At 41.0% G+C, this 12900-nt stretch overlaps 1 protein-coding gene across 1 annotated transcript in view; it reads left to right on the top strand.

The window, feature by feature from the left end:
- FARP2 (FERM, ARH/RhoGEF and pleckstrin domain protein 2) overlaps positions 1-12900 on the top strand; it is an 80771-nt gene that overhangs the window by 38561 nt on the left and 29310 nt on the right. Inside the window, exons 8-13 of the mRNA XM_075157735.1 lie at positions 2043-2190; positions 3553-3642; positions 5023-5186; positions 5332-5400; positions 6525-6582; positions 7288-7528. Of these exons, the coding sequence (XP_075013836.1) occupies positions 2043-2190; positions 3553-3642; positions 5023-5186; positions 5332-5400; positions 6525-6582; positions 7288-7528 (770 nt within the window). The remainder of the gene's footprint in view (positions 1-2042; positions 2191-3552; positions 3643-5022; positions 5187-5331; positions 5401-6524; positions 6583-7287; positions 7529-12900) is intronic.

Genomic DNA, 12900 nt, shown 5'->3' on the forward strand with positions numbered 1-12900 from the left:
GTGTGATCAGGCTTACTTTTGCAGTGGGTTTTTGTGTATGTGTGTGTTTTAGTCTAAGGAGCGTTTTACTAAGAATCAAAGAAGCATTGTTTCTTTTAACAACTTCCATTTTTAAAATGTTAGCATACTAAATAAGTTTCATAATTGCACTCTGAATTTTAGAGACAGTTCCTACATGCAGTTAATACGTATTGTCATCATCCCTGTTTCTGATAAACTCAAATGTAGTAATCATTCACTTTAATATTCTCAATTTATATTTAAAAGAAATCTATATGGAGCAGAAAAGTTGTTTAATATAAAACGTGACTATAGGTAAGTAGAAGGAGGTATTTTTAAGGAACATGCCTAGAAAGGCAAGTCAGGGCAGCAGGAGAATTCATTTTAGTACCGATGTTGTGGTTGGCCCTACATAGTACACAAAAATAGATCTTGCTACAAATAGTTTATCATCTGTTTTAATGAAACGAAATACAGATTTATGGAAGGAAGGCTGTTTCTTGGAAAACAGGATTTTTAACATTTGTCTGTGTGTTTGCAGGAATCTAATCTGGTTTCAGTACTAGTTGATGTAAATAGAATAATAATCAATTTTTATCTCCTGTGTCTTCCTTGTACCATTACATTTATCCTAGCAAACTTGCGTGTTGCAGGAACAATTCAATCAATGCACTAGCGCAGGTGGCTCTTGCAGCACTTGCTTGGAAGTAACGTAATATTTATTATTTCTAATCATTGTCAGTAGGGGTGCAGGGTCACTTCATACAGCTGCGGCTGAAGCAGCCTCACTGGTCCCAGTGCCCTGGCAGCTCCTGTGCTGCTTGTGTTCCTGTGCAGTCAGCGCAGGAGAACCGTTCTCCAGGAGAACCCCCTGGCAGGACCCCTGAACTGATGCAGGCAGTTTTGACTTGTAGGGAAAAGGTCTCATCGATACAAGTACCAGTGCTTCACTAGATCTTTTCAAGGCTTGTGAAATTGTGTATTTTGGGGTGGTCCATATTTTGGTGTCTTGGCCCTCGGGCGTCTTGGTGGCATGAGAGCTCTGCACCGCCTTCTGTGTCCTAGGCAAGAGGTGTTTCAGGCTGGGCCCTGCATCTCTCCTGCTCCGTGGGCTCTCCCTCTTCTCTGCGCTGGCTCTGCTGACAAGCCTGGACGCACGGCCCATGGGCACCCCTCCTGTTCCTGAGAGCCAGCCGAAAAATGCACTGTAATCCAGTCAACTCCCCCTCGTGGAGAAGAATGGGGGGGGGAGAACAAGAAGATACAGGGCTGTTTTGTCATTCAGGAAAACAAAATGTCAGTTGTTTGTCTTCAGCAAACTTGGGCAGAAATAAATGAAGGCTGAATCTGTGACTGGTGTGTGCCAGAGTCTGTAATAGTCTCTGTATTGCTTGCTTGGACTTTGTGTACACTCAAAAAGGAGGTGCTCCATGTGTGTACGTCTTCCTCCTGTTTTCAAAGTCATTTCAACAGCAGATGATACTTCAAAAACCATTTTTAAAATCCTTCTCTGGGTTCCTTGGCAAGGAGGAAATCAGACAGCCAAAGACTGGGGGAATGCATTGCACCCGATAGTACTAGCGTAATAATTCTGATGTAGTCCTGAAACCCTACTGGAAATGGGTCATTCTGTTGCAGTATTTGCCTTGTTTCTATCCTGCTGGCTGTGCAGCTCTTTCATCTCTCACTTTGTATCTTAATATTAATGTGTATACAAGCAAGCAGAAGAAGGAGCATTGTGGATTGAATTCTGATTTGTTCAACTTTATTCTTTCTAAACTGAAAAAGCTCTGAACAAGTGAACATTTGTTTCAGTGCCTCTGTTTATGGGTTGCATTTTAGGTTGATTATCTGCCATTGCATATTGCTCCTATTACAAAAGTTTCAGTGTAATACTTAACTTGAACTGAGGCTGCCCAACTAGATGAGACAGAAAATTTTCATTTCGTGCCGGAGTTAAGACTTAAGTGCATTAGCCATGTTGGCAATATTGTAGAATCAAATTTTCTTAAAACTTTATTTATTTTTCTTCCTCACTATAGGGGTCAAACTCCTGCTGAATCGGACTTCCAAGTGCTTGAAATTGCTCGGAAACTGGAGATGTATGGCATCAGATTTCACCTTGCATCTGACCGTGAGGGCACCAAAATTAATCTAGCTGTTTCACACATGGGTGTGCTGGTATTCCAGGTAAGATGGGGAGGGCGGACTGGGTACGTGTGTCTGTCTACCCATTAGCATGTCTTGGGAGTAAGAGTCTCATTTTAACTTCAGGTGTCTCTGATGATTTTAAAACTTAGCACATTTTCATGGTCAAGGGAGTGTCATGTAAGCCCCCAAAGTATTGTTTGGTGCAGTTTGCCTTTGTTGGTGCAGAGAGAAGAGCATCAAAACCAACAGTGACACCAAAGTAGAAGGTTTTTAGTTGTCTGTTTGAAAGTTACGTATGTGTTCAGAGAAAATCATCAATTCATTTGGTACAGCCCTGGAACAGATCTGTAATCCTGGAATTTTGGTTCAGTTTCCCTTGTTTTAATATTACAGTGTGTATTTGCTGGGATAACAATTGCTCTTAGTGTATAGAAGTGCTGTTTCGTTGAAGTGATTGGACCAATTAGAGTTACTGTTTTTGTCATATTAAATAAGCGACTTGACGATCCGAGTTCTGTTTATAAATGCAATCATATTTTCCTCCCCTCAAAACACACAGGCAGCTGACCTGCTGAAATATTTCCATTTGGGCACTCATTTTCTGTTCATTTTGTGTCTTACCTGTTCTTTTGTTACTGCGGGGCAGCTTCTCTTCGGAGATGCATCAGCCACTGCAGTCCTGCAGTTCCTCTCGGTCCTCCCCAGTGGCCTCTCAGCCCCTGAGGTTTCCATCATTTCAGCTCGTTTGGGTCTTTCTCTTGAAGTGCCATTTTTCGCCTCCCTTTGCTTATAGAGGGTGACAGGAGAATTGTTGCGATAGCGAGTGCTGACGGGGTCCTTCCCTGAGGCTTTGCGAGTCAGTGGTGCCAGGAGGGGGGGCTGATATAGGGCAGCAGGGTGTGAAGGCAGAGCCTGGTTTTAGCCCGGTTTTAGCCAAATAAGCAGGCTCGTGAGCAAGAGAGCTTGGCAGGATGCCTCGCGCCTGTGGCAAGTACTCCTCAGTATATTGTACTGCCAGATTGGAAAAATGGGCTTGGAGGAGCGTGTCTAGAGTTCTGTCCAGAGGAAAAGGAAAGCGTGTTAAATAAAATGAAACCCTCATCTTGCTTGTACCATAAAGTATCCTGAATATTGATACGTTCTTTTCCCATCCGGTTTTCTAGGTTTTCATTCAGTTTTCTAGTGTCTGTGCAGAGACAGACAGATGTCGCACACTTGAGCTATCCCTATACTGAAAGATAAAATCGTTTTAGGGAATATTGTCACCAGAAATAAAATTCCAACAGAATGGGGGTGGTGGGTGTGTACGTGCACATGTCTATATGCCCGCAACAGAATTTTGTTTGCTGCTCTTACTGCTGAAACTTTTGGCAACTTTTAACTGTTACCGTTTTAATTCAGGGTAATACGAAAATCAATACCTTCAACTGGTCGAAGGTTCGTAAACTAAGCTTCAAGAGGAAAAGATTCCTTATTAAGCTCCACCCAGAGGTCTGTGTAAGTTTTACGGTAATAGTAGGCTGGTCACTGTTGAAAAAAATATGTATACTTAATTTTATTATGAAAAATTCTGGAGTTTCTAATTTTATAAAACAACTTCAATGGAGTAGGCTTGGTTTCATCATTCAAGTAAAAATCTTTGCTTTGTCACCCCATATCTGTCATCTTAGATTTTTAGATTTCGTCTATCAGCCTCAGCTTATCCTTGACATAGGCATACACATGTGTAAATGTAAGACAGAAAAAAAAAAATAAAACCAAGTATTTGGTGCATCCTGTCTCAGTACATTTACTCTGGGAAAAAAGTTCCATTTAACGTTTCCCTTGGATATAAATGGAGGTTAACACTCTCATGAACACTCTGATCCAAAATGAGCTAAGTTAATTTAAGCATTGAAATAGTAAATCTCTGCTGTTGACGTAAAAGTGTGTTAGGGAGTGCTTTTGGCTGTAGCTCCTTAGAAAACCACTATGATACACTGCTGATACAAACGGTGATTGCTTTATATGACTGTTTCCTCCTGGAACTTGTTGAATATGTGTTGCTCAAATGAAAACTCTGGTAGAGTCTCCCTTGATTCAACTGAGAGTAACCTGGTAAACCTCAGAAAAGAATAGATGGCTGAGATTATATTAATTATATATGTTAATTTCAAGGACTGTGTGATTACTCTTGTTACAGCCTTATCTTTTCAGTATGTCTGTATAGCAGAAGTGTTATTTTTCATGCTTGGCTGATTTACACTAGATGTTTTTGCAGATGTCGTCAAAGTTGTTGTTGCTTCCACACTGGATGGCAATGTAGGGTTGCATTAAAATGGGGAAAAAAAACTGTTTGGACATACTATAGTTGTGTGCATCAAGGAAACCTGAAGCAGGACACAACTGTCTGCATGTGTAGTAATGTTTCTCGCAAAGAGAACCTCAGAAATTTCATGTGATAACTGTACTCTGGCATACGCAGTATTTTCCAGTCTCATCTAAACCTCAGGAAGTAAGACAAGCATCAGAACTTCTAAGGAAAAAGTATTTTTAAATTGCTACTATTTCACTTAAATATTTTAATTTCTTTCAAATTACTAACTTTATTATGCATATTTTTTTAAGGTGGATTATATTGAGCATGTTTCTAAAGTTAAGCGTTTTAAACATTTTTACAGTTTCAAGGTAAACAAATATTTTTGAAAGCTATTAAATGATTTAAACTGCATTTAAAATCACTTCCATTGCTTTAAGGCATATGAGAAGTGACTTAGCTGCATCTAAATACTGCATCTGGAGTTCAGCCTTTTTGTTGGCACCTATTTGTACTCTCCTTTTCTCCTCCACTGCCATTTTATGTGCTACTTAGCTTTTGTGTTTTGTTCCCAGGGCCCGTATCAAGATACGTTGGAGTTTCTTTTGGGAAGTAGGGATGAGTGTAAAAACTTCTGGAAAATCTGTGTTGAATATCACACATTCTTTAGGCTCTTTGATCAGCCAAAACCAAAGGCTAAAGCAGTGTTCTTCACCAGGGGGTCATCATTCAGATACAGGTAGGGAAAAACAACAGATTTATTTAAAGCTGAATTCCTTATATCTTAGAAAATGAGATCAAAAGGAAAAAGTATTCTGAAGTCATTCCATCTGTAATTCTCATCCACTGCGTTTCATAATGTTTGTACTTTTGTGGGTTCACAGTGGACGAACACAGAAGCAACTAGTGGATTATATTAAGGACAGTGGGATGAAGAAAACCCCATATGAAAGGTAAGTACAAATACTTTTGTAAGGTGAAATGTATTTGAGACGTTCACAGTGTCCCTGTTTCCTAAATTTCAGTGTTTGTAAATGATGCTTGGAGGCATGGTCATTTGCTGACCTCTCAGTTAATGAGGTCTACCTCAAATTTAAGGAAGCTGAACTAAATTTAAAAAAAAAATTTGTGACAACGTAAAGAAGCTTAGGAATGTTTCAGTATTGGATTTTAATGTCTGTGGACTATGTGTGACTTAGCCATCTAAAAGTTCAGTATGTTTTGAAGATTCACTGAAATTAGTGAGGACTTGTCTGTATGTCACTTGTAGCTATGCAAGTAGCCAGTGGCAGAGCACATAACTGAACTTGGGATCTGCACGTCTGACACTGTGACCTTAAATGCTCATTCATTTCTAAACGTATAAATAAATAAATAAAGAATGTGCATTTGCATTATAAAATTGTCATTTACTTGCTTGACTATCCTGTCTACATCTGGGAAACTCTTCATAGTCTTTCATCTGAAAGATTGTAGGAACTTGGTAGGAATTTTAAGAAGTTTGCATTAATCTACTATTAATAAATATTTTTAATGTCTGGGACTCCAGTTGAGCTCCTTTCCTGTATGAAAGATTGATTTTCTAGTAAATTATTGACATAGAATGAATCTAACCATGAGCGTGATGCAGGATACCACTTTTTAGGGTGTAACATACAGAACTTTATATGCCATAAATTATATGGTTGACTGAATTGTAAGTTGTTTGTAAAATTGTTACAGATTAACTCATTCTGTTTTTGAAGCCATTCATTTTGAGATGTTTATACTGATGACGAAGAAGTTAAACTAAGTGTGCTATTTAGTCTAGTCTTCTGCCCCAAGTTGCTCTTGAGTTCTCCTTCAGTGGTATGAATGATCTGGATCTTGCCTTATTCCATTTTCTGTACGTTTCTTACTCCTGCATTGTTTAATTTACAACTCTCGTGACTTTAAATCTTGAACTAGTTATTAACAAAACATGATAAAATACAGCTTGAGACGTTTCTGGTGGCTACTAGAATGGAAGTAGCTGAATGGGGAAGGGAGAAGGCCGACTCACGTCTTGGATACTCACAGGGTGCTCTCTGTTCTGCAGGAGGCACAGCAAAGCCAGAGCGTCCACTCGCGCTTTGAACACTGACGTGCCAAAACAGGTCAGTTCTGCAGCACTCTCGAAACTGCAGTCCGGGAAGCTGACAACCAGCTTTCCGAGATGGTGGTGAAGGAAAGGTGATCTGAGTGAACTGTTTGTCTGGAATTGCTCTCACTGTTTGATCTTTGTCCCGGACGCAGTTTTTCTTCTTTTTGCGAGTGGTATCAGTTTTGATAATTGTAGCCAATGGAGTCTGAAGTGAGGAATATTTTCACTTCCAGAGTTCAGCTCAACTGAAAAGAAAATGTCATTCTTTCTAGCATGTTATTATTTCAGAGGATTAGTTTGTCTTCAGGTACTATCTAACTGCTTTCTGTGGAAGTCTTAAGTTCATTGTATAGACGCCTTCTACAATAAGTGGCAAGAAACAAGTGTCTCACCGAATGGGCTTGCTTTGCATGCGAGACGTTAAGGAGGCATCACAGGATTTCGCTGTCGTTGTTTTGTGTTACTTTTCCTTGTGGATGCTTTTGCAGCAGAGGCTGTAAAATACATGGATTTAATTTTCCATCCAGAATTTGGGAAAAAAGATCTTGCCTTTTACTGGGGATGCTGGTTCTGTTTCTGTATACAATGTTTTGTTTGCTGTAAAGTGGGCTCTTCTGAAGTGCGTATTCCTTCCGCATCAGGAAGTGGATGTTGCATTTATTTTTATGTATTATAAAAACCTTTTTATGTGTTCTGTTTCTACTTTTTTTCCTCTTAGAGTGTCCCATTCACTGAGGGCTTGAGAACCCCAGGGTCTCCTGCCTCAGCAGGTGCCCCCTTCCACTCAGTTCACTCATCGTCCACTCCTACTCCTGTCCTGCCCATCTTTGCAGAAACCAGCCCTTCCTCTTTGGACCCCCGAGCGCCATACACAAGGATTCCAGAGAAAACCACTGCAGTGCCAGCAGAAGAAGCGGGGAGGAAACTGGTGCAGCAGCCTGGATCTCCCATGCTCCAAGGTGTTGGGTTTGGTAGTGTCGCAGGAAACTGTAGCCCTGCTTGTCCTGTTGTTGAGAGTGGTTGTGGTTTAGATTTAGACGTAGAGAAGAGTAGTAAGGAGAGCAGGGTTGCTGTTTGTAAAAATGACAATGATGAGGATGACTTTACCACAGGTGTTTTCGTTGCTGAACAAAAGCATCAGCACGGCAGTCGGGGTACCCCTCTCTTCACATTGACAAATTCACAGTTACAGGTGTCAGAGGAATTTATTGATGATGACCCAGCAGAAATTTCCTTTTTTGCTGGGGGCTCTGAGGCGTTTTCATATGTGTACAGTGGTTTAGATTTAAAGGGCTCTGATTTTTCTAAGCATGTGTCAGAGTCGCCTGCCTTAACTAAAGATGCCCTTCAGCAAAATACGGTCTCTTCTCAGTCAAGCCCTGACAGGTACTCAACTGAAGCAGTAGATATGAATATGGAAGATGAGTTTGAATTTGAAGAAGGGAGTGATTTCAACGGCAATGAGAGACCATCAGATACCTCGGAGCTGTTTGAGGTGAAGGCCCAAGCAAGTAGAATGCAAAGCCTCCTGAGCCCTTCCGAAACAAGTTCGCTCATCAACAACCGTTCCGAGAGCAGCTCCCTCAATAATTTGCCACTGAACGGTACGTCCTCCCTGCATGCGTACAGCTCCGCCAACCATTCGGAGGCCAGTTCCATGGTGAACTTCCCTGCCTACTCGGTCCGCTCCGAGTCCAGCTCAGCCTTTCAGTTCACGGACATTATTGACCAGCTGGAACAGCTGAGCTATCCGCCTACCACCACGGAAGACTCCAGCAGCACAGACACGGACTCCTGGGACTCCGAAACTGCTGCGCCACTGGATGTAAACCTTTTCTTTAGCAACCCTTTTACTCAAGCCACCGGTGAAAACTTTGCTTTTGACTTTCAGAATAATTTAAAAAATCTCACGCAAGAAGACTGGACAGAGAAGGCACATGTCAATTGATTGATTCTTGATTTTTGTGCTGGATCCCTTTATGCTGTTCAGGCTTAGAAGTCAAAAGGGTGTGATGTCAGTCACTTTAAGCAAGAAAACTCTAATCCAGTGGCTGGATTTTAAATCACATAACATAGTTGATTTTTTTTTTTTCATGTATCTCTTCAGTTTCCCTCAAAGCATCCTAGCTTTGGTGCTGCATTATATGCATCACACTACATCCAGAATGTGTTATAATAGGCTACGATGTTTGCAAAATACTGCATTTAGGAAAAAACACTAATTTCGGAGAAGTTAAGTATCATCAGCTGGCTCATGCAGACATCACAAATTACAGTATATTGAAGGATTTCTTTGGCTATAACGTATCTGTAGGAGTCTGATATAATATGCTGTTCCTCCAACACCTGAATGCAACAGTCACTTTTGCACATGCTTGTTAACAAGCAGCCGCATCCAGTAAATTAGCTATTTTCCTGTGCTGCAGTGAGAGTCCTCGTTTTGGTTGGTTTTTTTTTTATTTCCACAATCGAAAAAAAGGACAATCTTCAAATCAGCTGTGAAGGAAAGCTTTAAAATACCAATCTATGCAACATGTCTGTGGTACACATCAAAGAATAAATAACCTACGTGGTAGTTTAGAAGAGGGAATGTGTACACAATCAAATGAAAATAGCGGTCGCCAAAACTTCTTGTGAAGATAATCATTGTATTTTCTGACTTCAGAGTGCCTTCAGCAGTCCAGCAACAAACAAGTACCCTTCTGCTTTGCAGCAGTTTGGAGATATATGCATAGATTATAAAAGCACTTAATCCCCATTGCATTTTGTCTCACCTTCTTTTTCTTTATTTAATGACTCTGCATAAAAATGCTTACAAATTAATTCATAAAAGTGTCCTTTATCTGTGGAAGACAGGTGGTGGTAAACCCAGTGATAGCTTTAACTTTTTCTTTAAAATATGAGCTGTATTCAGAAAAATACTGTGATCTTTCTGAGAAATTGAGATGTTAGGAGGAGTGAATACTGTAGACAACAGTTAGAGCTTCACTGCTTTTATAAATTTCTTTAGTCAGGTGACTTTGACGTGAGACTTTGATCTGTAAGTTTGAAAGCGTAATTGAAAAGACAGTTACTGAACTGGTCACATCTAGTTTAGCAACATTTATTGAGGTGAAACAGTAAAAGGTGCGAAAAGTCCTTCCTGTCTGCCAGCCTGATGGATTGGGGGGTGAAATCCTGAGCTTCATCTCATAGTAGTCTTTTTTAGAGTATTTTGCTTTTGTATAAGCAAGAATGTGAAATGCATAACACCTGACTGAAACCTTGTGATGGAAAGCATCATCTCCTTCAGCCATGTGGTTTTGGGGTTCCCTGTTGCCCAGTTTTGAGTCCTTGGCAGTTTCCAGAAGGAGAGAGTGCAGTACTAGTACAATCAACGCCTCCAAAATAAGCAGCTTACAGTTACAAGCATAACTTTATGCTCAATATTATTCATATCAATTTTCTTAAACGTGGTCTTGATACATCATTAAAAGACCTTCGTTCTTTACTCAAACATTTAAAAAATACTATTATTTCTCAAAATTCTGATAACTAAAACTTCAAGGGAATTCCTCTCAAGGTATGGTAGAACACGAGGAGATAAAACCTCCTTTAGTCACCCATTTCTTCTAGTTTAGTTTTTACCAAGGTATGATTATTCTTCACAGCACTTGCTTTTATGTTGTGGTTACTGTGTTTGAGTGGAATCACTGTCGTTCCATGGGAAACCTCTCGCCTTTGCTAGTGGCACAGAAAATCAAAGCACATTTAGAACAAAGTATTAGTTTGGACCTACAGGAATGTACAGCAGATTGATTGCTCTTTTTTGTTTATAAATGCTATATGGTTTTTTTTTCCTTCTGTTGAATGTGTGTTCTGGCTCTTTGTGTGACTTTATTCATACCTGTGGAGATGGTGTCGTGGAGTGTAACGTGACATTTCTAAATAGGCACTTGGAGGAGGTCTTCAGTTGTGTCCAGAACTGGTGCCTTTAAGTGTTTTTAGGCGGTTTGTCTGATTTCCTTCCCACAACTAACTACATTATGTAACTTAAAAAAGAAAAAGAAAAACAACAGAAAAAAGACGTCTGTCAGCAAACTCTCTTACAGGTGGTAGAGTCAGAGACAAATCCGTAGATAAAGATTTAGAGGAAGGCTGTTAATTTCTTTGATCTTTTAAAAAAAGAATCAGGATACGGCTATTTACATATAAGCATGTCTGTCTCCATTTCATGTTCCATGCCTCAATCACAAGCATTCTCTCTAAAGGTTTTAGAATTGCTTAGTATGGGAATAAATCCAACTAAATTCTCTAGGTTTTCAAAAGATCTTAGGAAAAAGCTGCCTGTTTTTTCAATAAACAGTCTTGGCAATCCTAAGAGAAGGCTTGCCGATACGTTTTCTTGCAACGCAGTTAATTCGAAAAGGCATCTTCAACGTTTTTCTTCTTGTATTTTGCAACTATGCAGATCTTTTATTGGCAATTTTAAATCTCAGGGACTTTTTTTAAAAAAAAAAAGTAATGAGAGTCTTAATGCAATGCCCCTTTTGTTTTCTGAAGGAATGGGAGTGACTAGGATCTCAGTCCTTTACCTTAGAGCAAGATGCGTGGAGCCACAGGCAAGGACAGGGTGGTGGGGTGGGGGAGCTTTGACCCGGGTACGGAGCTGTCCAGTTGAAGGTTTTAGTTACGGGTGTCACCAGGAACACTGACCTTCGCATCATCTGACTCCTCTGTATACCTGGATTTGGGATGCTTGCGCAAAGACAATGCTGGTCAGCACCTGCAAGCTGATATCCCGCGCCGGGATTGCACACCGCGGTGTACTTGCAGGTTGTGTGAGAGTTCAGTGCTGCTGCTGGTGCCCCAGCCGCCTGTAGTTGTATCTGTGCTGTTGCTAATTGATAGCGTATAGCTGTTGTGGTTTTTTTCTGGGGTTTTCTGATTTTCAAAGCTATATGGCTTCTGAGGATGTAGTTGCATGCTTAGTTCTGTTTTATTCATGGTTTCCCAGATAGGCACAAAAGAGGAGAAAATTTAGTTCGTAAGTAGAGTTTTTATTATAGCAAGAAAGCTGTGAGAAAAGGTTCTTCATCATTTCCTCCAGAGGGGTAAGTTCAGGTTCACTTTCCAAAAGAGATAGAGAGAAAAACAGCCTTCAAGGGAACGGGACGGCTCAGTGCTTCGCAGTGAACTCGAACGCCAATTGTGAGTTATTCTAGTGCGTTAGAGCCGTGCCAGGCATCCTCTTCTCCCCCAGCTGTCTCCTGAGGTGGCAGGAGACGGTGAGAAAGGAAGGGCTTTCCGTTCTCTGTCCGTATCGTTTGTCTTTGGGTAGCATAAGGGAATTGGTGAACTGTGGTTATGTCCCGAGTACCAGCGATGCTGCTGAGCTCTCAGTGTTACTCCTTGCGGTTTGTTTTGTTTTGTTTTTACAGTGTTGATGCTACTAAAACTTAGTTCCCGGTACTGATTTCTGTTTTTTTTTCCTGAGCACACAAGTTTTCTTTTCAAGAAGGTGAGTAGTATGCTGGCGGGTGTGGAGTTGGTGCCAGCCACCTAACCGAGAGAGCTGGGACCCTTGCAGACCCCGAGCAGCGAAAGCTGCTGCGGGAATCGCATGGCATGAAAAAGGGGGGAGATTACATAGGAAAAATCAGAAGATCTTTGTCGAGTATCCAATGCATGCTCGCCTTGAGAAGAAAGCATTTGAGGAGCTGTGTAGGAGCAGATGAAAGCCTAGGTGCGAACCTTCACTTGTCTGTGGCAAGTGAGCGGTCGTCCTCTCCTCGCTCCGACACTGTCACTTCTGCAGGTACGTTCTTTCACGTTTGCTTTCTGCCCCCATCTGCGGGAGGCTGGGGGGGACGTATATAGGTACTTGTATTTCTAGCCAACGTACAGGTTTTAGTGCCGTGTTTTTCCAGTACGGAGAACCACTGGGGTTTCCAGGTTTGTTCTCCTGCTCCAGGCTGCATCCACCAGCTGGTGCAGTGGTAGCTCAGCAAAGGGAGCATGCCAGAGCCATCGCTCCTGCTCCTCAATGAACTAGGGCTGTTTTCCATCCTTCCACTTCTGTTTTCCTATTTTAGCAAATATATGCAGCCGTAGAAAGCGTGTCAATATTATGGCTTTTCAGAATGCGTTAGGCTGATGGGTTTAGCTCAGTTGTGGTACTCAACTTGCGCGTTGCAGTGTGACTAAAAGACACTAAGAAGTGCGTGTCTTGAGTGGGTAATTTAATCTGCACCTGTAGTCCTGTATATGTATATTTACAACCATTCTACGCTTAAACACATTTATTAAATGTAAAGCACTACATCAGAACATTTTTGATCTTCGTGTAGGC

This window comes from Calonectris borealis, chromosome 9 (genome assembly GCF_964195595.1).
Source record: "Calonectris borealis chromosome 9, bCalBor7.hap1.2, whole genome shotgun sequence".
NCBI lineage: Eukaryota > Metazoa > Chordata > Aves > Procellariiformes > Procellariidae > Calonectris > Calonectris borealis.